Consider the following 27,737-nt stretch of genomic DNA (forward strand, 5'->3'; position numbering starts at 1 on the left):
AATCAAGTAACTAGAATCTATTATTCTGTTACTAAAAATACTGACGTTCCTACCTAGGCGTTAGCGTTGCTGTATTTTTTATCGGAAGAATAAATTAAAAAGTGTCTGGCCTATTGTAATACTAAATGATAGAAAAACCCAAGGGTTTTTTATCCACCACAATATCAACCAGCAACGAAAAGATAACGATAATTACATTCGAAAATTGGCAAACATCACATCCGTTATCTTACCAATTAAATAGGTAGAAAATTTCCTTGCAGTCGGACCTACGCGCCGAGCAGTGGGAGATAAGCCCAATCTATTGTTATAGATTCAACCCTTCCATTTATCGGTACTTGGTGTCGTCTGCAAGCCTTGTAAATTTAATCAAGAAGAAACATTATAATTTTTCATTTCATTGTGGTCAGTTCGCGTATCCTTTATGGTGCTTATGCCGTCGTTAAAGTCATACGTGATCGAATTATTCGTGGTTTTGTTCTTACTGTTATGCTGTTATAGTAAAGAATTATTTTTTCGAATCGTGTTAATTGTGCTTCGCGTTATTATTCGTGCCTTTGAATTTTCGTTTCGTTTTATTGAAGAAATTCAAAACGTGTTTCGTACTTAGTGTATGAGCAATTTACGAATTAATTCAACGGTTTCGAACAATTCCTGCATAGTAACTAGTGATTTGAAATCACATTCCAACGCGAGTTCGCCATATCCTTCAAGACAAAATTCGTTATCGAGCTTTTGCTCCGAAGATAGCGTATTCATGTCTCAAACACCTACTAATAGTCCGGATGTGCAAGGGGGACAACCAGCTCCCCAAGGCGCTCCAAACCGTGCAATAACTCGTAATTTAGCGCAAATGAGGAATTTAAGAATTCCCGATGATCCAATTCTAACCAGTGATTTGCCAATTAATTTTGAGCAAATTCGGAAAGAATTAATTGAACGAGGTATAATGGACGGTTCACCGGAAGCCTCCACTTCTGGGACTAATGTTCAATTCTCAGATCCACCAACTCAGGTTACACCGAGGGTACTGTTCCAACCTACAGATGTGTCGAAAGTACCCTTGATTCCTGAGGTTCTACCCGAAACAGTAATTGGTTCACCGGCTATGACCGTGGAAAATGTTGCTAGTTCGACGGTGCGTCAATCAACAGCTCCGTCGGCTGAACGCCCTGAAATCTCACCTATTCCCAGTGCAACTCGACGTGACATGACGATGCCATTATTTAACGCTCGATCTCTATCATGGGATAATTCTGATTTACATTTTACATCATCATCAGCTGCTCGTCATCGTCGATACTCGAGTATATTTTTTCCTCCGCCTACCACCATAGCTGCTGTACCGACTACAACTTTGGTAACCACTGCTTCAAGTACAACTGGTGCTGCGACCGTAGCTCCAACTATTACGGTAAATAGTACCAGCACAATTTTTTCAACGCAAGCTGGTGCTAGCGGAAATGGCGCTGCCAGTGCGCCTAATAATACTGTCAGTTTGGAAGCACGAGTACCTACTGCCGAAGATCATGACAATAACGATAATGTCAGCGAATTCGATTTTGATCCACTTAATTCTGATGAAGCATTCGATACGGAAGATCCTCCAATCGATCTCCAACTTGCTCATGTGCAAATAGTCACTCAAGATAATTATAATAAATTGCTTGATTGGCTCGCTATCCATTATCGTATGCAAGATGATGGAGCCCGTAAACGAATTAAGAGACTCGAAAAATCGTTATCTAAAACACGCCGTGACGTTAATCAAATATACGTTGATAGCGTAAACGATATTAACACACATTTCGGTAAAGTCCAACAGTTCCTTAAGAAGAACATGGAACAAATGGATCATAAGTGGCGTGAGGTACTCGGCGCTGAATTAGACGAAACTGATCGCGTAATAAAGCTTGCCAATTCGAAAGCCGAGCAAACTTTTAAACTCAACAATACTGGTTTGCTATGCACGATGGGTATTGGTGATCAGCTGATGAGGTTAAAAACATGGTCTAATAATACACGTCAATTTATGCACGAAGATCGTGAGTTCATATTACAAGAACTTCAGACGATTCGAGATGGTTATACTCAATTAGCTGTAGCGTTGAATGAGACTCGTCAGCAGCAGGGTTCAACCAGTGCCATCTCAACAACGATACCTTCGTCATCCTCTGGTGGCGCTGACCATAGTGGTGATGGAGATGGCGGTGCTGATGAAACACCTATTCGTACCAATCGCTCAGGTGGTGGTAAAAAGTCACCAAAGAAAGTAACTAAAACTCCTGAATCTACCGACGACGACGACGATGACGACGGAGAGTCTTCTGATTCCGTTGAGGAAGGCGAAGGTAATGCTTTTAGACGTCGTCGTAAACTCAACCGAAAAATTAAGTTTGGTAAAGGTAAAAAAGACGTTAAAACCAAACACATCATTAGTAATGGTGTCATTTTCGATGATAGTCGTCGATACGAGGTGGTAGACTTCATTTTTGAATTCGAAGAGTTCATGGATGAATACGACGCTACTGAGAAAAAATGGATCCGTTTATTTCGAGCGGCCATTCAGACCACCGATGCAAAATTCTGGAGAGATAACACAAAACCAATTAAATCGTATAAAGAATTAAGAAAATCTTTCTATGAGCACTTTTGGAATGGCGAGCAACATACCGAGGCCCGTAAAACGTTTCTGCGATTACGAATTAATCACAGTTCATCCAAAAAGATCTGTGCTGAACTTCGTAAATGGCTTCATATCTTGGCTGAAACTGACGTTCCTGATCATATGTTGATTGAGACCGTATACGAACGCATTCCAAAAGATCTAAAAGTAAAGTTTAATAGCCGTGCACGTCGAGACTACCATTTATTTGATAAAAAGTTAGGTGAACTTACCAAGACCGAAGAATATAACGATTGCCCATACGAAATAACACCAAACACGAGTTCTCATTCCGAAACTCCGAAGAAAAATCATGGTTTTCGCAAATCCAGGAATAATTTCGATAATTCCAATAATGGTGGCCAATCTAACTCCAACAATAGTTCAAAATCTTCGAGCTCTGGGGCATCCGGGTACAAACCTCCCATTCATTCGACCGGTACTCCGGATCCAAATCCACCGCAGCTTGAGGACGTGTTGGCTAAAATTAACAACAAATCATCTAATAACGAAGAGCCTCCAAAAAACGAGGTAGCGAACTCCGAGTCCTCGAGCGAGGAGGAGTCGGAGGAGTAGAAACATTACCAACTCACTCAATTATTGCTACTGGAGCTCCGCCGTTAAAAGACTACGAGGTAATTGGAGATTCGCTGGCATATTTTATTTCTTCATTGGTTGACGTTACTGCACGTCGCCGTAAACCATTTCGTCGAGAAAGTATTCATATTGACGACTTGATTACTGCAATTAAACAAGTTAAATTTACGAAACCACATGCAGTTCTGTCATGTCTACAATCTGAATTAAATCGTGATAATAATAATACGAACTTCAATTGGATACGATCTAAACTCGATGAAATATTAATAATGACAATCAATAAAGGCTTTAAAGATATCATCGTGGTGTTTCCACTTGTAAAACCTGCAGTCTCCGGTGAAAAAGTTCCAAGTGCAAAATGGTATTCGTTTCGACGAATTTTTAGTGAAGTCTGCTCGCTACGGGGAGTAAGATTTTTACTTGAACCCTCATTATTATTTCTCGAAGCCACTGGTCATGCTCGTACTGCTGATCAAATCGTGCCAGCGTTAGATGCGGATCAAAATGTGAGCCCAATTGTGTCCAAATTCTATCTATCAAAAGAAGGTACGAATTATTATCCACACGTAAGTACTAAGCGAGAGATCGCTGGTATTGTAACACATTTTTCTGAATTACCTGATCGACGTACCACCCCTCGCGATAAAATTTCTGTCGGTAAGCTAATGTGTGAACCACCTATCAACGAACGCCCTGGTCAAGATTCGTATGAGAAGCTGAGAGTTCATCAAGTGAAAGCGTCAAAACAGGTTTATAATAAAAAACACGTTGATCCATTAGTTCAAAATCAATTAACATATCCACCAGAAGAAATAATCACTTGTGTTGTTTCACTTGGCTTAGGTGAATCATTCTATCCAACCCAGTTAGATTCCGGTGCGGTACCCAATGTAATTTCTGAAGAAACAGCTAATCTCCTGCGGAAAAAACACGCAGATGAAATAGATTATATTAATTTGGACAATCCAGTCCATTGTACATTAGCTGATGATAAAGAAATACAAACCGCTGATTACGTAATCGTTCCAAAATTGAAATTTGGAAAACACGAACTGAAAATCCCATTTTACGTTTTACCCGGTTGTAATCAAACGTTTATTATTGGTACTCGAACTATGGATCTATTAAAAATCAAACCTGAAATTAGTGAGCGCGTGGCATATTGTCAACCTACGTCAGAACACTCTAAGGAGATGTTAAGGTATTTAAAACCACACGAATACGAAGACTCGCTAATAATTAATAAAATTAGACTCGATATCTCACTTGAGCCTGAAGTTGCAAAAATTCTCAATCGTGCAAATTTAGCTCGTAAATATCGACGACTACCCGAAGGTATTGAAGATGATGGTCCAACTGTTTTCATCCAACGATTACAGGAAGATCTCAAACTCGCCGTTGAAAAGAAGCAAATTACTCAAGCTGAGTGTGATTATGCATTCGCCGTACTTTCTCAATTCAAAGATATATTTAGTCGTTTCCCAGGCCGTTACGTTGGAGAAAAGGTGAAGTTTGAATTTAATATTCCTCTTGAGGAAATTGAATACCGTGGTGCAAAATACAATCCTGCAAAATCATTAATGGATCGTATTAGACAAGAATTATTAATCATGTTAGCACTTGGCATAATCGAGCCTTCAAACTCACGTTATATAAATCCGATCGTTGCGAACTTGAAGAAAACCGGTGAACTTCGAATCTGCATTAATCCCGTAGATTTGAATCCCATTTTAGAAGTGAATTACAACGAAGCAGGTCTCTTAGACCGAATAATCACCGACGATCCTGACGCGAGATTTTTCAGTTCCTTGGACTTTGTTTCAGGGTTCTGGCAACTCGTGTTGGATGAAAGTTGTCGAAAGTATTGTGCTTTCCAAGTAGATGGTCGCGTTTATCATTTTACACGCTTACCGTACGGCTTAAAAATCTCGTCAGCCGAATTTGTTAATCTTGTAAATAAAGTCATCCCCGATGACGATGGAATCAGCAAATATGTTGATGATATTCTTCTTCGATCTAAAACATTCAAAGAAATGCTTGCATTAATTGAGAAAATATTCAAACTATTGAGAAAATATGGTTTGAAACTCAACGCGCATAAAACCACGTTCTTTAGAGATTCTACAAATCATCTTGGTTTTGTTTTAAAACATCGTGAAATATGCAAAGACTCGAAGAAATTAGACAAATTCATGGCTTACAAATTATCGCACATTCGTAATGGTAAATTTGAGCTTCGTAACGACAAAGAAATTCTTCAAGTTATTGGCTTAACTGTCTTGTACCGACGTTTTATCAAGAACTATCAGCAAATTTTAGCACCACTTTACGAACTGGTAAATAAAAAGGGTCCTGACTTCGTTTGGGGTCCTCGCCAAGATGAAGCCCTTGCATTACTGGAGCAAGAATATACCAAAGAATTTACCTTACAACCAGCTTTAAACGGTCTAGATTTGTATTTAGACACGTACACATCACACGATGCTAGCAACGGTGTACTTTACCAAATCGTTGATGGCAAAGAACAAATTGTTATGTTCGCAAGCCATTGTTTTAAAGAACATCAAAAAGAATACACTATTGTTGAAAAAGAAATGTATACGTTAACTAAGCTTTTACGAAAGCTCAAACTTTGGCTAATTGGACGAAAAATTCATGTTCGTCGCGATTTGGAAGCTATCGTTGAAAAATTTAGAATTCTATCCGAAATTAACCGTAAAGCTGCTTGGTGGATTGTTGAAATTAAAGGTTATGACCTTATTTTCGACATCAAAACGAAACACAAATCGTGGTTTGGTTTGCAAGCCCCTGAATTAACTATCAACCATCTGAATTTTGTACATTTCGTATCTGAACCGAGTGATTTCATTTCTCGGGTAAAAGACAGGTTAATCGAAAGTTTGAATCGTATTGAAGTTTATCAGAAACGTGATTCTCATTGTCGTTCGAAGATGAGAAAAATACTAACCCCTGATCATCTCCTAAACAAAACCGAACTCGAAGCTAAGAAAAATATTCTCAATAAATATACTATTGAACATTTACAAGGTCGTAAAACACTAATGCATCGAAATAATGATGGTTCATTAGTACCTGTAATTCCTGATTCGCTGTTTCGGGATACTATGCTCTATATTCATGAAGTATTCGGTCACGTAGGTTCTAAAAAACTTGCTGTGATTTTCCATCGTATATATTATTCACCGAATATCGAACATTACGCGAGATTCATCACTGGGGCATGTATTCAGTGTAAAGCTAACAAATCCTACAGTGAAAAGAAACCATTAGAATTCGCAACAATAGAGTCGTATACGTTAGGAGACATTTTATCGGTAGACATACTTGGTCCAATCGCTAATGAGTCAGATGAGGCGAGATATCTTTTAGTGGCCAAAGATATGTTTTCCGGTAGAGTTTGGCTTCGTCCAATGGAAAATATTCTCCAAGAAACTGTATGCGAATCAATGGAATTCGTACTGAAACAGATAAATGAACACAAAGTATCTGTTCGTCGTGTTCTAACCGATAATGCTACACAATTTACCAACCAAATGTGGAAAGATTTATTAAAGAAATATAAAACGAACCTGAATCATTCCACGGCATATAATCCTCAATCGAATCCGGTTGAGCGAATGATGCGAACCATTGGTGAAAAACTCAGAGTACGTTTGAATCTCGATTCAAATGGAGCTTATACTCACCATGGTTGGCACAAACACGTTGATATCATCGAAAAACAAATTAATAGTTGTCCAAATGATGTCGATATCGTACCTTACGAGCTGTGGGGCATAAAAGCCCTTGACACTGATTTACCGGTTCCAAATACAGCAGTCATCGCGAAAGAAAGCTTAAGAGCTTTACGAGAAGCCATTAAAGAGAATGATACACCTTCAGTAACCTCAACGGAGTTGTATAAAATTCGTCTTAATCTCCTTGAAGATGTGTACCATGGCACTGACAATTTCGCTTGGGCATGGATCGATGGCGCTTGCGCTAATAACGGTTCCGACGACGCTGTTGCTGGAATTGGCATATCTTGGCATCCCGAAGGCTCGAAAAATGTATCTGAAACAATAAAACACGATAAATATCGAACTACTAATAACCTCGCTGAAGTAATGGCATTAAAGATAGCCATGGAGGTTATGATCGACCATAAAGTTCCAAAGTTCAAGGTCTTTTCAGATTCTCGATACCTCACAGAGGCAATAAATTCATCGGTCCAGCGATGGAAGGAAAATAAATGGAAAAATGCGTCGAGAAAAGAGGTAGTTCACAAAGATCTCTTTGAAGAAATCATCAGCTTGAAAGCTCAGTTTGATGAATTCGAACTTCAGCACACGTATGCACGTCAAACTGATGCTGGAAATTTTGCAGCTGATCGTTTAGCTCGAAAAGCTGTGTACACTGATGATTTTGAGAAAACTCGAATTGAAGATATGACTGATCATCAAGCTTTGATGAATTTGGTTCGCGAGCGAAGGTATCGAAAAGTTCAATTGGAAGAGCAAAAGTTTAACGAGAAACACGGAGATCCTAGAATCTTCGAAAAAGGTGAATTGATCTTGATCACTGATCACCGTTTATCATCATATGATCGTGGTACCTCGAAAAAGCTCTATCCAAAACGTTATGGACCGTACATTATTAAAGCTAAAGCAAAACCGAACTGCTACGAAGTCCAACACGTAGCTGACAAAAGAGATAAACGCTTAATAAATGTACGACAAATAATTACTTACTTGAATTTACATCAAATTGAACAGCTTCGACGGGATCCAAAGTTGAGGTCGAAATTCGATAAGCGAACTTTGAAACAACAGCTAAAAGAATTCGCTAAACACCGAGACGTACTCGAAGATTTCTTTGAAGAACTACCGGAATCTCATAACGATGAGATGATGAAAAATAACGATCTTCCATCTCAAATTGAATTACCGGAAGCTGTAAAAGAGTACCGTAAGATAAGGAAAAACACTCGAAGAAAGCTCACGAAGGAAACACAAACACAGTTTGAAAAATCACTTGAAAAGGCTATAGCTAATGATGCTGAGTTTGCTGAACTTAGAAAAAAATCCGAACACCAATATTATACTCGAAATAAGAAACGATACGTTAATTTAGTTAAAAATGGTCGAGAGATTCGTATTAAAAAACGCAAACGCACTAAAAATATCAATCAGCTCTTGTTGAACAACGTAGGGATCGAGTACAGTACGCTTTTCGTAGACCTGTACAGATCCTATGGTTCTTGGCCAATCAGCGACGAGGATACTAAACCCCTTGCCGCTGACTCCGTCTAACTGGTTGCTTTTAGATTCGAAGCAGATGTTTTTGGCGATAACCGATACAATACGCATTACAAAGCGAATATTGAATTAGATGTAATTTTCATCACTCTATTCGGATGTGTTTAATGGCTGTCTTTTGACTAAATGTGTTATCTAATTGTAAATGCGTATTAATGTGATTTTTCTACGTATAAATATTTATTTTCTATTAAGATTGACCGTAGTAACTGTTAGCAGGTATGTACGACTGATTCAATATTATAATTAGCAAAATACACGTGCTTTGAATAAAATTCAAAACAAAACACCATATCACGTGTTAGCCATTTTCCCTTGTAGAGGAAAGAGTGTAATAATTTTCGATTTCTAATACGTTATGTATTTTCAGAGTACCGAAGAGTGATCTTTACGGTGTAGATTTGGCGTAGCGTCTGTCGATATTGCATATGTTAGACGTACCAAGGTATGTACTTTATTCAGATAATAGTGCATTTCTCTATACTAGATTCCATTACGATGGATGTTGATATTTGTTTCTGTTAGGTGAAGTGTATTTGAACGCTATATACGAAGAGAGAATCTACGGCGAAAACTAATCCGTATCGTTATTGTTCGTGTGTCAGAGTTAATCTCGGAAGGTACGTTTACTGTCTCAATATTAGATCTCATTACGATGGATGATTACATCAATTGTCTGTGTGTTAAATAGATTTAGCGTCATCAACGGACATATGATCGAACGAAGCTCTGTCATCAGTACGATTGATTTAGAATAGTTCTACGTTAAAGAGGTGAGCATTTTATACGTTAGATACCATTACGATGGTGTATTGTGTATTAACAACAGCACGTTATTCTTGTTCGTAGAATTTGACTCGTTTACGTAAGAATCTCGGTACGTTTTCCGGCAGAGTATATTTAGTTATCTACTAATCTCGTTTCTACATAACTCCCGATCGTGTCAATACTGGTGAGTACTTAGTCAGTACTAAATTGTGTGAACGATTTTTCTTTCGTACTGACCATTTATTCAATAGGTTCCAGTTACGACTGAAGAACGGAATTTACCATTCATTTACGACAAGTTTTGCGTTATTTTTCTCGATCCTCCGTGTTTATTACGACGAAAAATGGCTGAAAGACCAGCTTGTTGTGGCGGTTGCAAAGAGAGCTTGGGAGTCGTCGCTAACGATGTATGCTCGCATTATTTACATCAGCGTTGTTTTAATGAATACGCACACTGCCAGACTCCTAGTGGAGCTCCTGTAGCTGCTCTCTGTCCCGTGGAAAATTGCAGAAAACCGATCGGCATTGCCTTACCGCTGCCTGGCAACTGTCTTGATACCGTTCCGATCATCGGCGAAAATAATCTACTAAAACAACTGATGCAGGAGAAAGACGTCCGCATTACTACTCTCGAACACGAAACACGACGGCTAATTGAACTCTCGATTACGACGAAAGCGGAACATGAAACTGCGTTGGCGGCTCTTAATGAAGAAATAGACGATCTAAAACAACAATTAGCCAACTACAAACACCGTAGCGCAGCTCCAGCGAACCCAGGTCCGAAAAACGAGCCCAATGATGATGACGGTCGCGGCAGTGACGGTGGTTCCTCGCTACGTCCAAAAAATTCCGGACATTATTATCGATCTGGTGGAAATAATAGCCAAAACCAACGTAAGCGTCCCTATTACGATAATAATCGCAAAAATCAAGGCGGTTGTTCATCGTATTCGCAGCGTACTGCCGAGAATAGGACAAATTCGACAGAGGAGCCGTTCGCAGCGCCAAAAAGGTCATCGACATATGATCAGAATTCGGACGTCCGCCCACGATCGAAACTGGAGGAAACCGCAGCTTTTGAAGACTTTTTCAAACGAATGGCGTCGAATGGTCTCTCAATTCTGAATCATCTACCCTCGAGAGTGTCCCAACACTACGGTTGTAAAGAGGTGATCAAATATGTAACCGTCACCGAATACAAGAAGACCTCCAAATCAGCACCGCTTCGTATATTTTTCATTAACGGATACGCATTCTACGGTGACGGGGCGGCATTCTCTATTTTAAAGACGGCGCTGAACAATGAAGAAAGCTATTTGGCATCTTTACATTCGTCTATGTTAACCGGCCCGAATCGTCAAGCAAATGACATCGCTGAGTGTCTTAATTACATGGGAAAGACGATGTCACCATATGTAGTGTTATCGTGCAGTTTTTACGAGATGAGAAACATATCCGGTCAAGAGGAAAACTATAAAAGGATTCGAAACCTTTTAGCGGTACTCATCCAAAATGGAGTGAAAAAATTAATACTCATCCCAACCGTCTTAGGAGATGACGAGAACCATTTGCAACGCAGGCGAAAATTCAGGCAGTTCCTCCAGGGTGAAGCGCGAGAAATTAATACTCAATACCCCGATGTCGTCGTGAAATATCTCAGCTGCCTAGAACCTATCTTCGACAGAAGCCCTTTCGGTACGGATGGCAATGGAAATCCGTTTATCGGATTTAAGACCTCGCTTGAAGCAATTCTGCATATCATGCCGTTGCTGAATTCTCGGTATACTAATCGCGGAGGATAAGGCGTAAATATTCGTTCAGACGAGGTCGTAGAATTGTAGAGTTTTTTTTATTTTCTAAGTTTCGTTTCGAAAAATACTCGCGATTTCGTTATTGTCAGTAATTCTATTTTTAGTTAAGTTTTCTCGTACTCAAGATTATGACCTCGGTACTCATACCATTTAATCATTGATTCGTTTTTTTATTTTTTTTTTTGCATGACTATGGTATTCATAGTACAAGTTTTTTTGTTTTTGTACTCAATAGAGATAAGTGTTATTTCTCGTGGTCCATTACCTAAAATGTTTGTTAACGTACAAAGCAAGATATGTTGAAGATTTTTTTATTTTTTTTATTAATTTCGAGTGATTTTTTTTGTAGCTACTTGTTAAGACAAGTTATAGGTAATTTTCGCGACGATCTTGTTTTTCTATTTGCGTTATTATCGTTATGTGGTTCATTACCAGTAAAAATAAACAAGGGTTCGTCCTTTGAATTAGTTACAATAATTTTGACTATTTACCTTACTCTGTTTTTGTTCTACTGGTACTCAGAGTTTGATCATTTGTGTTATTTGATATCATTTTTATTATTAATCAAAGGTCTTTTCCTTTCGTTTTCTTGCTTTTTTGGTTGACTTGGACTGTAGCTCGAATTAAGATTCGATAATTTGATTTTGCATCAATTTAAAAAGAAGTTTTTGTGAGTTAATTTGTATTCTTAATCGTATTGCATTTTTCGTGTTTTTGTTTTTTTTGTTCTTACGCTTGATTTAAAACACATTGAATTAAGATGCATTTTCAATGTCAGAACATAAATATATCTCGAAAGCGTTTCTTGTCTTCTTATTTTTAGGAAAAACCCATAGGCGTGACTACGAAGAACTATAGTTAAAACTCAACGTTAATGGTGGTGGAAGAATTCAGAACGAAATACCCCCCACTACTAAAAGATAAATTCAACAACTAGCGTAGAGGACAGACATACCACATCACATTACTGATCTAGAATTACTTACGAGTAATTGTGCTGAACATTAGCCTCGTTAGACAACACAAGTGTTGAGTATTTTCATTGCGAATAAATCTAATATTCTCGATTATTTAATATGTCAGTAATGACCATAGATGAATACACGGCTGGACCGTTTGTTCACCTCAACGATTATACAACTGTGCGCAATGAAAACGACGACCTAAAAGCAGAAATTCAGTATTTACAACGAAAACTGAAACACGTTCGTCGACACAATGCAAACTTGCAAAGATCAATCGCTACCAATGATCGAGTGATCATTAAACAACGAGATGAAAATCTAGAGCTTAAAGCCGAGCTCAATCAAATTAAAAAGGAAAAAGCGATAGTTTTTAAAGCCCTCCAAACCCAACTCTGTCATCACCATCACCATGGTCATTCTGATTCACACTCTGAGCAAGACTCCCATTCAAATAATGATCAGAGTGGAATCGAGTCTGATAGAAGTGACATTGCTTCAGACAGAAGTAATAATGGCAGCGTCATAAACTGGTGGTAGGAATTTTTGCAGAAGTCTCGTGGTATATCTTTGTCTTTCAATAGCAACAGTATCTTTATTCTTCCAACGCTAGCAACACCAAGGTGTTTTAATATGGATGAAAATTCTATTCCAACTTTAAATAACATTATCGATGAAATGAGTACAAATAATAATTACTCATCTATTACGTTTTTAGACAGTAGGTCAAATTTTACTTCAATAAATCTCGAACGACCTCCTCGCTTAAATATGGGCATCTCGAACCTGTATTTTTTCAAAAAACCATCTTACGAGCACTCATTTCGAATTTTTAGGCCGAAGTTGTGTCAATACGAAGAAAAACTCAACATAGAGAAAAATTTCGCACATCGCTCACAAAGACAGAGAGTCCTACGGGATTTGTGCATTAAAATCTACGAATAATTCAAAATTTCTATTTTCTTCTCAGAAGATATTTTAATTTTTAATTTTATTTTTTTTATTCTATTACATATTATATACATTCCAATTGAAATTACTAAAATTTTATTTTTACAATCTAATTATCAAAGTATTCGGTTTCGTCGCTGTAGTCATGGAACATTGGTATTTCAACGGCAGGTATCTTGAAAAGGCTCGCCTCTCCTACTCTTGACGTAGCTCGAACGTCCTGAAACAGATAAACAAAACATTAACGGTCGGTGCATTTACGGTACATACATTTACGTTATGCAAGTACAAAGGGTGGGGTTGAGATAAGGCAAAAGCTGTAGGCATTTCTACGGAAAGCATCACTACCATATATGGTAACGGCCGATCTTGATCATTTCTATCCCCACTTCTCTTCGAATACTGTGCAGCTGACTTCAAACCTCCAACCAGTTGAGAAATCATTACGTGTTTTTTAGTTCAACAAGCAACATCTCTTGCTTACAACCCAGTCTCTCTTGTTAATGGTTAGTGTGCTTTACGAAGCACTATTGGTATTATTCTCATAGCATATCTTAGGAGATATTTGTTCGCATTTCTATTAGACAACATACGTGTTGTAACAGGTAAATAAATACGCCTTTTAGGTTTTACATTCCACTGTAAGCGAACATTTATTCCAACGCTCCTGTTTCGAATTCATTTCTGCTGTTTACAGGATGGATTCAATTCGATTGAAGATAGCCACTTGTGTAAAATGCAATCAGTCTTTGGCTGGTAATTTCCATGGAATTTATGCCAAAATTGGAATCGTAGCCGCAGTAAAATGCGGTCATACGTATCATCGTAGATGCTACGATGAACATATCGAACTAATTTCATTTAAGAATACCGCTCCTTGTGCATATCGATCGTGCATTCAAAGACTTAATCGTAGTTCATTCGTAGTTATAGATACCGCTATTGAGTCTCACCTAGTTTATACAGCAGCTGCTAGGAAAGAAATAGAGAATGTATTCCATCAGCTCAATCAAGAGCTCGCCGAAGTAAAATCTAAAAATGCAGAACTCGATCGTAAGGCTGAGGCACAGCGCGAACATATCCATGATGTACATATCGCTCTACGTGACCTTCGGCTTAAATTTCCACGTTTGAACGGTGCCATCGACGAATTGTTGGCTATGATTGACGACTCCTCTTCTATAATCTCGATCGATGGTGAACAAGTTTGGAATACCCTACAGGCGTATGTTGATACCGCGAAAAGCGATAAAATCAACCAAATGATCCACGATCTTGAGCATCCGACAAACGATGGTGACATCATCGACATTGTAAACGAAGCAGCTATGCAGGAGGACGATGATTTTCCGGTGCCTGCTGAACCATATGCCAGTTTTCTACCGCCGTTTTCATCAACACCGAACCAGGCTGAAAAAATCGAGAACCAATTAGTTTTATGGAAACCAATCGATACCGAAAATAACGTAGGAACCCCCCTTCGAGACGAGCCGACTTACCGCGATGATTCTCCAATGAAATCCGATGTCGATGAACCTTTGGATCTCATGACGTCTCCTAACATCGAGTTTAATTCAGACTCAAATAATTCTGACGTTTGGAAACGCCATGTTGCGCAACAGAACTCAAGGCAACCCCGCATTACGATCAATAGCATTTCCAAAGTATCACGGTCAACTGCTAAGGTGACTCCGTTCAAACCTAAGTCATCCCCACCGGCGGGCGTAAAACAGGCTGGAAATTCTGATTCGAACCATCAACAAACTGTACCTTCTGGTGGAAAATCTCCTCGTGCAGGTCCTTCGGGCGTACAGTTTCCATCGCGAGATGTAGCCAACGGTAGAATTGAAAAACCATATCGGTTGCGACCAATATCGCCTCCTATAAATCGCAGCGAACGTTGTAAGCAGCGATTAGAACAACTAGCTAACCGAAGGCTTCAAAATAGCGCAAATTTTAAAGTGCCATCGTCGAGAAATCCGCGCCGAGAGTACGCCACCCGACATGACGCACGAGTCATGTTCAATAATAATATCGTCGATTTTGACATATCGTTTTGTCTTTACTAGTATTTTGTCTTTTCAAGTGTGTCTTTTATTATGTCTACTTAGAAGTATTATTTTATTTGGTTATTTACTGATAACGTTATGATACGTCTATATAAATACTTCGTAACATTCTTTCTTTTTTGAAAAGTCTAAGACTGACTAGTTTTTTTTTAATTTCTTCTGTTTAGTTATTGTTTTTTTTACAAAATATTTTTGTCATTCTATACCTTTTGTTACCGGTGCCTTCTTTAAAAAATAAATCGGGGCATTCCTCATAAACCACCCGTGGGTGTGTAGGTTTCAGGGTAATTTTTTTTTTTTCAAAATTTCACTTTTTCCGTATTTCGTGTCGAAGATTTATCTTATAAAGAATGCTTGCATTTTTTGTAAAATAAATCGGGGCAATGTAGTGCGAGAAAAAGTAAACTTTTATTTCCTCTAAGGGGGAAGAAAAGTAACTTCTTTTAGAATTTAGAGCAGTGCACCTACCTAACAGACCGCGTACCTATCCGCTACGGCATGTATAGGGACGTTGTTAGGTAGGGATTCGTTAGCTATAATTATGGCTAACGACGCGATGGCTCTACGTGTCAAAATTCAGTCTATGTACTTCGCTTACGAGTGCAAGTACATAGCTCATAGGGTTACCTATCCGCTAGCTACGGAATAGGGAATCCGACCTTGTACCTACACCTTTTGGGTAGGTATGGAGTGAGGGTGCTCCTGTCTCTCTGATGCTTTCGTGCCCGGTACCGAGGGGTATAGGACTGGTAGGGTAGCGCTGGGATAATCCCATTCATTGTTAACTATTTTTGTTTGCTTTTTGTTCCTTATTTTTTGCCTTTTTGTTCCTTTGTTTTAACCCATATATTGTCTTGTTTTATTCCTGAAATATATGGGATTTACCAGTGCTTAAAAAGTGCTTACGTTTTTTTTATTTCACCGAAAAGCGAATGGCGAGGCGGTAATTCGCCAGACATTCGCGAAGCTACTAGATAGCTAGGTCTTCCCTTGGGATTGTCTTTAGTCAACCTAAGGGTTGTTTTAAATGCGTGTGAGAGATGGTATATTAGGTCTGTTTAGGACAAAAGATTTAATTTATTTTTTCTTGCACGTCAATTTGATGGAATTTTGTGAAAATTTCAAGTTTTAAAAATCTGCTGAAGGCTCCAGAACTGCTCAAAACGGTTCGAAACTATTTTAAATCGATTTGGCAGGTCGAAAATAGGGTATGTCTCAAATTTTAGCTTTCTAGGTCAATTTGGTTAAATTTTGATTTTTCTTCCCATTTTTGGCGTAGGTACCTATACATTATTTTGGTTTTCAAAAATTCACCAAAAATCGAAAAAATTCATTTCAGCACTTGAAATTTTGACTGGTAATGATGTTTTTGCATGTTTTTTGCGATCTAGTTGTGTCCAGTTCAAAAAATGTTGTGCGAGTCCAATGTTGGAAAGTAAAATTTTTGATTTTGACTTAGGTACCTGCCAATCAAAATGGCCACCATTTTGTGAGTAAAGCCAACTTTTTTAAAAGGCAACTTTGTTTTAAAATGTTCTTTAGGATAATCCTTTTAAGAATAATAGTTGTTCCAATGGTTCGTCGGGGGGGAGGGGATGCAATCTCCAGGATTACTTCAAAAAAATAATTTTTTCTTTTGACTTTTAATATGTACCTACCTAATTATTTAATTTTTGAAGAATTTTTAAATCTCAAAAATTCACCAATTTTGACAATTTATGCATTTTTTTTTTCATGTAAATTTTTTCGGTAAAAATGATGGAAATTGAAATTGATCAACCCCCTCGAAACAAATTTCACTTTTTCTCTGGTCATTCTGGAGCCTTCAACGATCGAAACTTCTCTGTTCGAATAACAACGATTTCGAACCGAACTTTCAAGTCATTGTAGTAAATTTTATTTGATTTTTAAAAATTCGCCAATAATCTAAAAGTGCACTTTTGCGCTTAGAATTTCATGGCTGTGGTAGGTGGTGTTAGTAAATTACGTTGTCTTTCGCTCTAGCTCCTTTAATATCAACCTGGCTCATCAAGTCATCAGTTCCAAAGATGCTTTTTGAGATTTTTCGTTGATCTGGGCCTGGGCCATCTCTTTCAAAATCCAAGAGCACTTTCAAGGTCATATTATACTGACGTATTGAGTGATCAGAAATTAGAAAATGGGTCATTTTTTTGTTACCTAAATTTGTGTCTTGAAAATGTTTTCTTCTCAAATGCTTCGCATGAATTATGGCAAAACATCGAGAGAAGTCGTTTCTGATACTGACGAAATATTTTGGAATGCAGTGGTGGAAATTTTTTCACCATTATTGTCAATTTCAAGAAATCAAGAAAAGTCGACCTTCGACCTATTTAGCCAAAAACATGTCAAATTTTTCCATTTTTCGAAACCGAGCAATTATGCCCCAAAAGTTATTGGTACTACTGCATTCCAAATCCAAAATATTTTTTTTCCAGTTTTTTTTCCATAAGTACACATAATCTATGCAAAATATTTGGAAAAAAAATCAGAACACAAATTTTTGACACGGGATTTTTGAACTACATACAAGGATAAACTTTTACTGGTTTATTCTGAATTTGTTAATGAGTACGAGTTGAATTGAAAGAATCATTCACATTGGTTCACTTTGCTCAAAAAATTTATACTTGATGAAAAAGTTCAGAAATTGCCCATGCCCATACGACCGCTTGCCAAAAGTCCAAAAATGAGCTTAACAATATTTATAATGTTGATTTCGGAGGGTTTTAGAAATGCCTTTCAATCTAGCTCGATTTCGCCATAAATAGGTACCTAATTATGTACCTAATAATCAGGCTTGATCGCTCAGATATGAACTTTGAACTATGGCTAATGTACTTTCGAAGTTACATCAGTCTCAGGTTATCAGATAAAGTCTGCTCTCTATATTTTGATAGATTTTGTTGTGGGGAAAGCTCAAGTATGAGTTTAACGGAACAGACTACTTATGAAGACTACAGGCAAATTATATGTATACTTATTTAAAAAATAATATCGTTCATACTCGTTTAAAAAAATTTCAAACCTTCTCCATCTAAGATCATTAAAGTATGTAATTATTTATCCGAAAGATTTACAATTAACTTGAATAAATTATTAATATTTAGGTACTTCTAATTTTATTTTAAAATATTTAATCAACATGAATAAAAATTGCAACCGAACTTTTGTAAAATAAAATAAATGAAGTATTGAGTAATGTTTTACTCGCGCGTTGCTAGAGATGACCAATGGTTAAATTTCGGTTAAAGTACACCACTGATATTTGTCATGCATAAAACGCAACACTTCGAGTTGCAATTCTTTCAAGATAAATTCAGTAGCTAAAATGAATAAATCTACGGTGTTGTTTTCGACGGGCAATTTTCCGGTCTTAATGTATTTTAAAATTTCACAAAACGCTTCTTCGTTTACATCGGGAATATTTACTTGGGTGATTTTTCCTTTCTCCGGTGTTTTTTCGAAGATCGAAGCAAAAATTGGACTGTATGCGGCCAAAGTAACTTTATGGGCTAAGTGATTCTTACCGTTGACTGAAATTACGACGTCCTTGCATTTGTCCTTTCTATACAGTATGGCGAACTTTTCTAAACGTTCGCGAAGTTGACGTTGTGGTGCAGGTTTTGGTGTATTATTTTTATTATTAAAGTCGTCAATGTTTGTGTATGTTAAGTTGAGTCGAATGGTCAATTTATTTCCGGGTAAAATATGTTTTTTTTTCAAACGAATAGGCATAGTGAGTACCTGGTTGTTATCAAATTTATCAATTGGTCTCGCCGTACTTCGAAATACTTCTTTTTGTTGGCTATTCAGAAAACAAATATCACTTTTTACGAGTGCTTTAGCGTCTGTACGAGCCGGAATAAAAAATAGGCATGCGTAGATTGACACGAGGTTGTCGCTATTTGGCCTATGAAGTTTATCATAGGGCAAACAGACCAAACGCCATTTACATTCTTCGTTGGTAATGGCTGAAAATCTGGGCGATTTTAGGAACTCCTTTTTCGTTATGTGAAAATCTAATTCGTCTATTGTCCAAGTAAAATTGACTTTATGTATCTGAGTCGTTGTGTGGTGCTGGATTTCAGTTGGCAAACAATCTGATTTCGGGTTAGGTTTTTTATTCTGGAAGGAAATTGTCAAAATTATTCGGAGTCGTGAAAAATTATGCATAGGGATTCTCTATTTGAACGAAGTCATGTCCTAAAACCGAGGTAACCAAAATTTCAAATCTAGACTTACATTTTTAGATTTTTGTCGAATTTTTTAAAATTGAAAAAATCAATTTAGGTAGCTCGGTTTTGAATTTTTGGCTATTTCTGACCAAAAAATAAGGTAATTTTGATACCAGATTTTAGCAAAATATCAGAGCTTTTTTTTGCTATACCTACACCTATCTTGCGAGAATTTCTGTCAAATTCTGATGAAAATGGAGACTTTGAAAATTTTGGATGAAAAAGATTGACAGTTTTGGCGAAAAATCGAAGCTTTTTGGCAATTTTTGTGCAATTTTCGGAAACAACTGAGAAATTTGAAATTTGTTGCCAAGGAGGAACGATCACAACAATATTTCGCAGTTTTTCTTGGCAAGAAAAAACACTTCGCCATTTCTGGCAGAAAACCAGACTTCGACAACAGATTACAGGAATATTCCAAAAGCAATATAGTTCATTTTCATACAAAACCATTTTTCAAATTTTTTCACAGATTCGACCGTGGTTGAGATGAACACAAAAAGTGAACGTAAGAAAGCAATATTGAACGTACAAAACTTACTTTTTTACGAGGTTTGATGCTTTCGAAAAGTTTATAAAAATACTTTTCATAAACCATTTTACTCGAAAATATTCAAACGGCACGAACGAAAAGGAAAGCCTTCTGCTGTTAAATAAGCTAAAACAACTATCTATGGGAAGTCGAGTACTGCTTTACTTAAATTTTTAATGCTATCTTGTGATTTGAAATAGTGTAGATAATGTTTGATAAAGATAATTAGAGTGGTGGAAACGAGGGATGACGTCTCGGTCTAGAATGCTCCCTCCCTACCTTTCTTTCCCTACTCGTTTCAAACCAAAACCACATTTCGAGACATTCGGATATTTATTGGTGAAAATTCGAGTCCGAAAATACGCTTGATGTCAAAGAAAAGTAGACCTTACCAACAAAATGGCGGCCATTTTGATTCACAGGTCAGACGATATCGCACATTTTATTTATTTATTTATTTATTTATTTATTTAAACAATTTTGGTCTCTCCAACAGCCAGAGCCAATTACAGGAAAGACCGATTATAACTAAGGGAGAATAAAAACTAAATATCACTTTATATACTGAAAAGAAAAAGAAACAAAACAAAAAAAGAAAAAAAAAATACAAAAAATACAAAAAATAAAGAAGATAAGGAGGTAGAGTGAGAAAAAATCAGAAATAAAAGAAAATGTGCTACTAACAACAAAAGATAAGTAAGACCATTTATAAGTGGTGATTTATAAAGAGAGAAAAAAAAATTAAAAAATTGAGAAAAACATATAAAAAAAGAAAGAAAAATGAAACCAACCAAAAAATAAAGCAAACAAGAAAAAAAAACAAACAAAAATAGATAATAATAATAATAATAATACTAATAACAATAACAGGGTAATAACAAGGTAGCCCACAAGAAACTCCCAATGCACCCATGCCCCTACTGGCCTACTCCCATCGCACCCCTCACCAAACGCTTGAAAGCTGACCTACCCATACTAAAAATGTCAGCATCTGCACATCTACTGAGAAAGGTATCTGAGATGCCCATGACGTTGTTCATAGGAGATACCTTCATCCTACATGTATGGTAATTGCTCAAGGAGAAAGTTTTTTTTTGTCTAGAATGGATTTTGGGGGCCCAGAAATTGATTTTTCCCAAAAGGTTACTATCATTTATGTTACTATGGATAACATCATATAGGAACATCAGTGCTATTATTTCTCTTCTTTCTTCTAATGAGTTGATTTCAAATCCTTCTAACAGTTCCTTTTGAGTTAGGTCATGAGGATAATATTCGAAGGTCTTTAAATATATGTAGTTTAGAAATCTGTTTTGGATTTTTTCAAGTTCTTTTATGAATTTTTTGGTATGAGGAAACCAGACTAGTATTCCAAACTCAAGAATTGATCTTATGTATGAGAAATATAAAATTTTAAAAGTGCTTATCCTCCTGAAATGTGAAGAATTTCTGACCACAAAATACGCCATCCGTCTTGCCTTGACTAACACAGCATTGACATGAACCTTGAAGGTAAGCCCCACATCTAGAGTCACACCCAGGTCCCTAACTGTTGTTAAGCGAGAAAGTTCTTCCCCATTTTACTTTCCAACATCGAGCTTGCACGGAATTTTTTGAACTGGACGAAAGTAGATTGAAAGAGCATGCAAAAATTCATCACTAGGCAAAATTCTAAATGCTGAACTGCATTTTTTGATTTTTGGCGAATTTTCGAAAATCAAATTCAGACCACGAATGAGAAAAAAAATCAAAATCTTACCAAATCGACCTAGAAAGCTGAAATTTTGGATCTACCCTATTTTCGACCTGCCAAATTGATTGGAAATGGTTTTAAACCGTTTTAAGAAGTTTTTGGAGCCTCCAACATATTTTTGAAACATGAAATTTCCACAAAATGTCATCAAATGACGCTGGAAATTCGAAAATCTCGCTGCACTCCACCTTCAACCCTCTATCAAGTCGACTGCTGGTAGATTCAAATTATTTTGGAGCCTCTCGCAACGTTTTGGAAATTTTTGGAGGCTCCAGCGACTTTTTGAAAATTCTTGGAGCCTTCGGTAGGTTTTTGAAATTCGGGACTTCCCACGAAATTTAATCAAATGTAGTTGAAATGTGGAAGTTCATTCCGCGAACTAATTTCAACGCTATGAAGTCGACTGCAGGTGGGTTTCAGTCGTTTTTAAGCTTCCCGCTACTGTTTGAAAATTCCAGTTTTCCAAAAAATGTCACGAAACCTGTGGGCGCTTGTTAATGGTTTTTATGATCGAAAATGTTTTCGTTGATTGTTTCAAAATCGGTGTATTCCGGTTGGAAACCTATTTTTATGCATCAATTTCATATGCACTTATCTAAAAATTTGAAAAATTCGCCTTTCCGCCTCCATTTGAAGTAGAATGAATAAATTCAGTTTAAGTATATAATATTTTTGTAGTTGTGGTGAAGACAGGCGAATTGGGGTTCGGGCAGTTTCAATCCGTCCTGAAGCCACCAGCGGCTTTTTGAAAAGTTCAGTTTTTTCAAAATTTGGCAGAAAATCTGTCCAAATTAACTTTATTAGCTTTACAACTTCATTCGATGAAATTTTGTGAGAACTTCAAGTTTTAAAACTCTGCTGGAGGCTCCAGAAACTTCGAAAAATTTACTGCAACCATTAAAATGGCTTGAACCCACCAGCAGTCGACTCAAGAGCTAGTTAAATTTGGAGTGCAGCGTGAATTTCGGATTTCCAACTTCATTTTTTGATGAAATTTTGTGAAAATTTCAAGTTTTAAAAATCTGACAAGGACTCCAGGTCGAAAATGTGGTATATCTCGAATTTCAGCTTTCTAGCCATTCCTCCAAAACTTTAATACTTTGATGAAAACTGACTTCACAGTCCGAAAGGGCGTTGCATTTAGAACCTTTAAGGTATTTTGAAATTTTCAAAATTTGAAAGTTGAACTTTCAATTTGAAAGTTTAAATTTCAAAATGGCGCTGTAAGTGGGAGCTACCATTTAAAATTTTGAAAAAATTTCCATAGATGTACATTTTGATACTTTTTTGAAATATTTAGGCTTCGAGATGGGACTCTTTGACGGAGAGGGAGCACTCCCACCCCCAATTTTGGGCGAAAATTTCGAAAGAAAATCTGGGGCATGTGATATATTGAATTGTATGTTTTTAGTGACGCTGAACACGAATATGACGTCAGATTTTTGATAGGACCCCATCCACGGCCCCCAGAACCTCCCCAAAAGGGGTAAACGTTCAACAAAGTGTTTTGTTCGTGTGACACATGGAATAGTATGTTTTTGGTGACGCTGAACACGAATATGAATCAGATTTTTGATTGGACCCCATCCACGGCCCCCAACAATTTTTTTGTACTTTTACCTATTGGGGGAGATTCTGGGGGCCATGGGTGAAGTCGATTCGAAAAACTAAGGCAATATTCGTGTTCAGCGATATCGAAAACATATTATTTCATGTGTCACACAAATGTAATCATTTCGTAGGCGGGCCCAATCAAAAAGCTGACGTCATATTCGTGTTCAGCGTCACCAAAAACATACTATTCGATATATCACATGCCCCAGATTTGTTTTCGAAATTTTCGCCCAAAGTTGGTGGTGGGGGTGCTCCCCCTCTGACAAAGATTCCCATCTCGAAACTTAAATATTTCGAAAAATTATCAAAATGTACATCTATGGAAATTTTTTCAAAATTTTAAATGGTAGCTCCCACTTACAGCGCCATTTTGAAATTTGAACTTTCAATTTGAAAGTTCAACTTTCAACTTTTGAAAATTTCAAAATACTTAAAAAGTTCAAAATTCAATGTCTTTTCGAACTGTGAAATCAGTTTTGATCAAAATATCATAGTTTTGAAGGAATGGGCTGCTGAAGTTGAGTACCTCGAGACAATGTGAAAATAATGGAAGCCCCCCACCCGCCCCCTGAGGGGGCTGGGACCAAACCGATTGCGGCTTTCTTACTTACTGGGTGGGTAGATATTGTAAAAAAAAATTGAGCAAAATCGAAAGACATGTGCCAAAAACGTTGGTTGAGTTGACATGGAATGACCCTGAAGCAGATTTTTGAAAAGTTGGAAATTTCTTTTAAAAAAACAATCAAGTTGGAAAGCGAAAATTTAAATGACAAGTTGGTTAGAGGGAGGGCACGGTTCGAGTAGTTCTGGAGCCTAGAGTCATAGTTCATTTTGACAGATTTATTTGTTGACCAGTTTTGGGAAACAGGAAATCGCTGAAAGCTCCATAGAATGACCTAAAACCATGTATATTTTGTTAATGTGTATATACGAGTTGAATTATTGAAAGAATCATTCGCATTGGTTCACTTTGCTGAAAAAATTTATATTCGATGAAAAAGTTCAAAAATTGTTTATGAGGCGGCTTGCCAAAAGTCCAAAAATGAATTTAAAAATACATATAAAATTTTGATTTTGCAGGTTCGTAGAACATGCGCTTATTTCAATCTAGCTCGATTTCGCTCTAATCGAAGAGTGCTGGTTCAAAACATTGCTTTGTGAGTAGAAGTTATCGCTTAAATAGGCATATTAATAACACTAGGCAACGGCATATTTGTGTTCGGGTTGAAAATGGGCTTAATCGATAGTTTAGACCCTAAAACAAAAAACAGAGTGGGGTTTTTCAATTTGAGTTGTTTTTGTAGTCAGGAGAGATGATCAAAGTTGCAAAAATGGCCGTTTTTGCCCTATTTCACGAGTTTGTGGAGACATCAGTATCATGTTTCAAAAAAAACCGAGGTCATATTCGGATTCTACACACTTTTTTAAGTAAATAATTTCACCGGATTTTTGATTTTCGAAGTTTCAAGCGCATACGGAAGATTTTTGTTTGTAACATATCTTAAAACTCGGAGCGAGAGCCTCGCCCGCGCGAACACGGTTCCGAGCCACGAGTACGTCGTGGAGTAACGCCAGCGTCGCGCGCTCCGAGTTTTAAAATATGTTACAAACAAAAATCTTCCGTATGCGCTTGAAACTTCGAAAATCAAAAATTCGGTGAAATTGTTTACTTAAAAAAGTGTGTAGAATCCGAATATGACCTTGGTTTTTTTTGAAACATAATACTGATGTCTCCACAAACTCGTGAAATAGGGCAAAAACGGCCATTTTTGCAACTTTGATCATCTCTCCTGACTACAAAAACAACTCAAATTGAAAAACCCCACTCTGTTTTTTGTTTTAGTGTCTAAACTATCGATTAAGCCCATTTTCAACCCGAACACAAAAAAAAGGTCAAAAATTGTTGCCTAGTGTAATCAGGCTTAATCACTCAGATAAATGAGCTATGGCTAATGTACTTTCGAAGTTACGTCAATTTCTGGTTATCAGATAAAGTCTGCTCCATATTTATTGATAAATTTTGTTTCTGTTGAAGGCTTAAGTATGAGTTTAACAGAACAGACTACTTATCAGACTATACAGGCAAACTATATATTCAAAAAATAATATCTTTCATGCCCTTAAAAAAAATTTCCAATATTTTCCTTGGTTCAAAATTGTCTTCATCTACAATCATTGAAGTATCGTAATTATTTACCCAAAAAATTTAAAATACCTAACTTGAATTATATTACCTATTTATTTAGGTACTTCTTATTTTATTTGTAAATATTTAATCAACCCGAACAAAAATCACAACCGAACTGTAAAGTAAAATAATTATGAAGTATTGATGACCAAATGGTCAAATTTCGGCTAGGTACGCCACTGATATTTATCATGCATAAACCATATCACTTTGGATTGCAATTCTCCTAAGTTAAATTCAGTAGCTAAAATGAATAAATCGACGGTCTTGTTTTCATCGGACAATGTTCCGGTTTCAATGTATTTCAACATTTCACCAAACACTTCTTTGTTTACATCGGGAATCTTTATTTGGGTGATGTTTCCTTTTTCCGGTGTTCTTTCGAAGAATGCAGCAAAAGTTGGACTGTATGCGGCCAAAGTAGCTTTATGAACCAAGTAATTCTTACCCTTGACTGAAATTAAGACGTTCTTGCATTTGTCCTTTCTATACAGTATGGCGAACTGTTCTAAACGTTCGCTTTTTGAGGTGTTATCTTGAATAGAAATAATTGTAGAGTCGTCAATGTTTGTGTATGTTAAGTTGAGTCGAATGGTTAATTTGTTGCCGGGTAAAATATGTTTTTTTTTCAAACCAACAGGCATACACATAATGCGTATATTCTTGCAACCATATTTATCAATTGGCCTCGTTGTACTTGTTGTTGCTGCTGTACGATTTTTTAATTCTTTTTGTGTGCAATTCAGAAAACAAATCTCACTTTTTACGAGTAATTTAGTATCTGCATGATCCGGTATAAAAACTAGGCATACACAGATTCCCACGAGGACGTCGCTCCCAGGCTTATAAAGTTTATCATAGGGCAAACAGAACAAACGCCATTTACATTCGTCGTTTGTGATGGATGAAAACTTGCACGATTTTAGGAACTCCTTTTTCGTTATATGGAAATCTAATTCGTCTATTGTCCAACTAAAGTCGACTTTATGAATCTGAGTCGTTGTGTGGTGATGGATTTCAGTTGGCAAACAATCTGATTTCGGGTTGAGTTGTTTGTTCTGGAAAGAAATGTCGAAATTATTCGGAGTCGTGAAGGATTATGAATAGAGTATTTGTTATGCGTTGCACAGGAATTCTCTACTTAAACGAATCCAATGTACTCGTAGATGGAATGAGCATGGCCCAAAACCGAGGTAACCAAAATTTCAAAATCTAAATGTATAGGTACATTTTAGATTTTTGGCGATTTTTTTAAAATTAAAAAAAATCAACCTAGCTCGATTTTGAATTTTTGGCAATTCGACATAAAATTAACAATTTTTGGCAATTCCTGACCAAAAATAACGTAGGAAATTATGATAATTTTTGCAGAAAACAGAGCTTCTTTTGCTATTTCTTGCGAGGATTTCTTTCCATTCTCGGTGAAAAAATGGATACTTTGAAAATTACGGACGAGAAAGATTCTTTTTGGCAACCATTTGGTGAAAAAGTAACTTTTTTGGGAAAATGTTGGCGTGAAGTGAGACGTTGACAGTTTTGGCGAAAAATCGAGGCTTTTGGCAATTTTTGTGCAGTTTTTGGATACAGGTGAGACATTTGAAGTTTGTTGCCAAGGAGCAACAATCGCAATATTTCGCACCATTTTTGGCAGAAAGCGAGATTTTGACAACATATTACAGAAATATTCAGAAAGCAAAATGTATTGTTGATTTATTTTTCAAATTTTTTTACAGATTCGAAATTGTTTTTGCCTATAAATCATTAAACTCGCGGTTGAAGTGAACACAAAAAGTGTAAAACTTACCTTTTTACGAGGCTTGATGCTTTCGAAAAATTTAGAAAAATACTTTTCACAAACCATTTTAAATATTTGAAAATATTCAAACAGCACGAACGAAAATGAAAACCTTGCTCTTGAATAAGCTAACTGTAAGGCAACTATAAATTATGGCGTTGAGTAATGTTTTACTTAAATTCTTAATCCTATCGTGTGATTTGAAATAGTGTAGATAATGTTCGATAAAACGTTACTTTTAGATAATTAGAGTGGTAGAAGCGAGGGATAAGGTCTCGGTCTAGAATGCTCCCTCCCTGCCTTTCTTCCCCTACTCTTTCCAACCAAAACCACATTTCGAGACCTTAGGATATTTTTTGGTAAAAATTCGGGTCCGAAAATACACTCTACGTTTTAAAAAAATGGCCTCACCGACAAAATGGCGGCCATTTTAATACACAGGTCAGACGAAA

General features: G+C 36.9%; 4 protein-coding genes across 4 annotated transcripts in view; 1 reads left to right on the top strand and 3 right to left on the bottom strand.

The window, feature by feature from the left end:
* LOC135845430 (uncharacterized) overlaps positions 1 to 27,737 on the bottom strand; it is a 517,543-nt gene that overhangs the window by 405,770 nt on the left and 84,036 nt on the right. The window lies entirely within an intron of this gene.
* Positions 9,063 to 11,171, top strand: LOC135845377 (uncharacterized). Its single transcript, XM_065363887.1, has 2 exons — positions 9,063 to 9,535; positions 9,603 to 11,171. Exon 2 carries the CDS (start codon positions 9,696 to 9,698, stop codon positions 11,154 to 11,156), a length of 1,461 nt encoding a protein of 486 aa, XP_065219959.1. The 5' UTR covers positions 9,063 to 9,535; positions 9,603 to 9,695; the 3' UTR covers positions 11,157 to 11,171.
* On the bottom strand, positions 18,204 to 20,100 carry LOC135845386 (speckle-type POZ protein-like). Its single transcript, XM_065363897.1, has 2 exons — positions 19,945 to 20,100; positions 18,204 to 19,293 (listed from the first exon to the last, which is right to left on the bottom strand). Exons 1-2 carry the CDS (start codon positions 19,999 to 20,001, stop codon positions 18,403 to 18,405), a joined length of 948 nt encoding a protein of 315 aa, XP_065219969.1. The 5' UTR covers positions 20,002 to 20,100; the 3' UTR covers positions 18,204 to 18,402.
* On the bottom strand, positions 25,520 to 27,474 carry LOC135845394 (speckle-type POZ protein-like). The gene is made up of 2 exons (XM_065363909.1): positions 27,295 to 27,474; positions 25,520 to 26,548 (listed from the first exon to the last, which is right to left on the bottom strand). Exons 1-2 carry the CDS (start codon positions 27,349 to 27,351, stop codon positions 25,658 to 25,660), a joined length of 948 nt encoding a protein of 315 aa, XP_065219981.1. The 5' UTR covers positions 27,352 to 27,474; the 3' UTR covers positions 25,520 to 25,657.

Source organism: Planococcus citri, chromosome 1, assembly GCF_950023065.1.
Source record: "Planococcus citri chromosome 1, ihPlaCitr1.1, whole genome shotgun sequence".
Lineage (NCBI taxonomy): Eukaryota > Metazoa > Arthropoda > Insecta > Hemiptera > Pseudococcidae > Planococcus > Planococcus citri.

Bases quoted from the DNA above. Each gene is read 5' to 3' on its own strand.
- LOC135845394 (XM_065363909.1), bottom strand. From the start codon at position 27,351: ATGGTTTGTGAAAAGTATTTTTCTAAATTTTTCGAAAGCATCAAGCCT. The intron at 26,549-27,294 runs GTAAGTTTTACA...ATTTCTTTCCAG, and splicing joins GCATCAAGCCTCGTAAAAAG to AACAAACAACTCAACCCGAA.
- LOC135845377 (XM_065363887.1), top strand. From the start codon at position 9,696: ATGGCTGAAAGACCAGCTTGTTGTGGCGGTTGCAAAGAGAGCTTGGGA.
- LOC135845386 (XM_065363897.1), bottom strand. From the start codon at position 20,001: ATGGTTTATGAAAAGTATTTTTATAAACTTTTCGAAAGCATCAAACCT. The intron at 19,294-19,944 runs GTAAGTTTTGTA...ATTTCCTTCCAG, and splicing joins GCATCAAACCTCGTAAAAAA to AATAAAAAACCTAACCCGAA.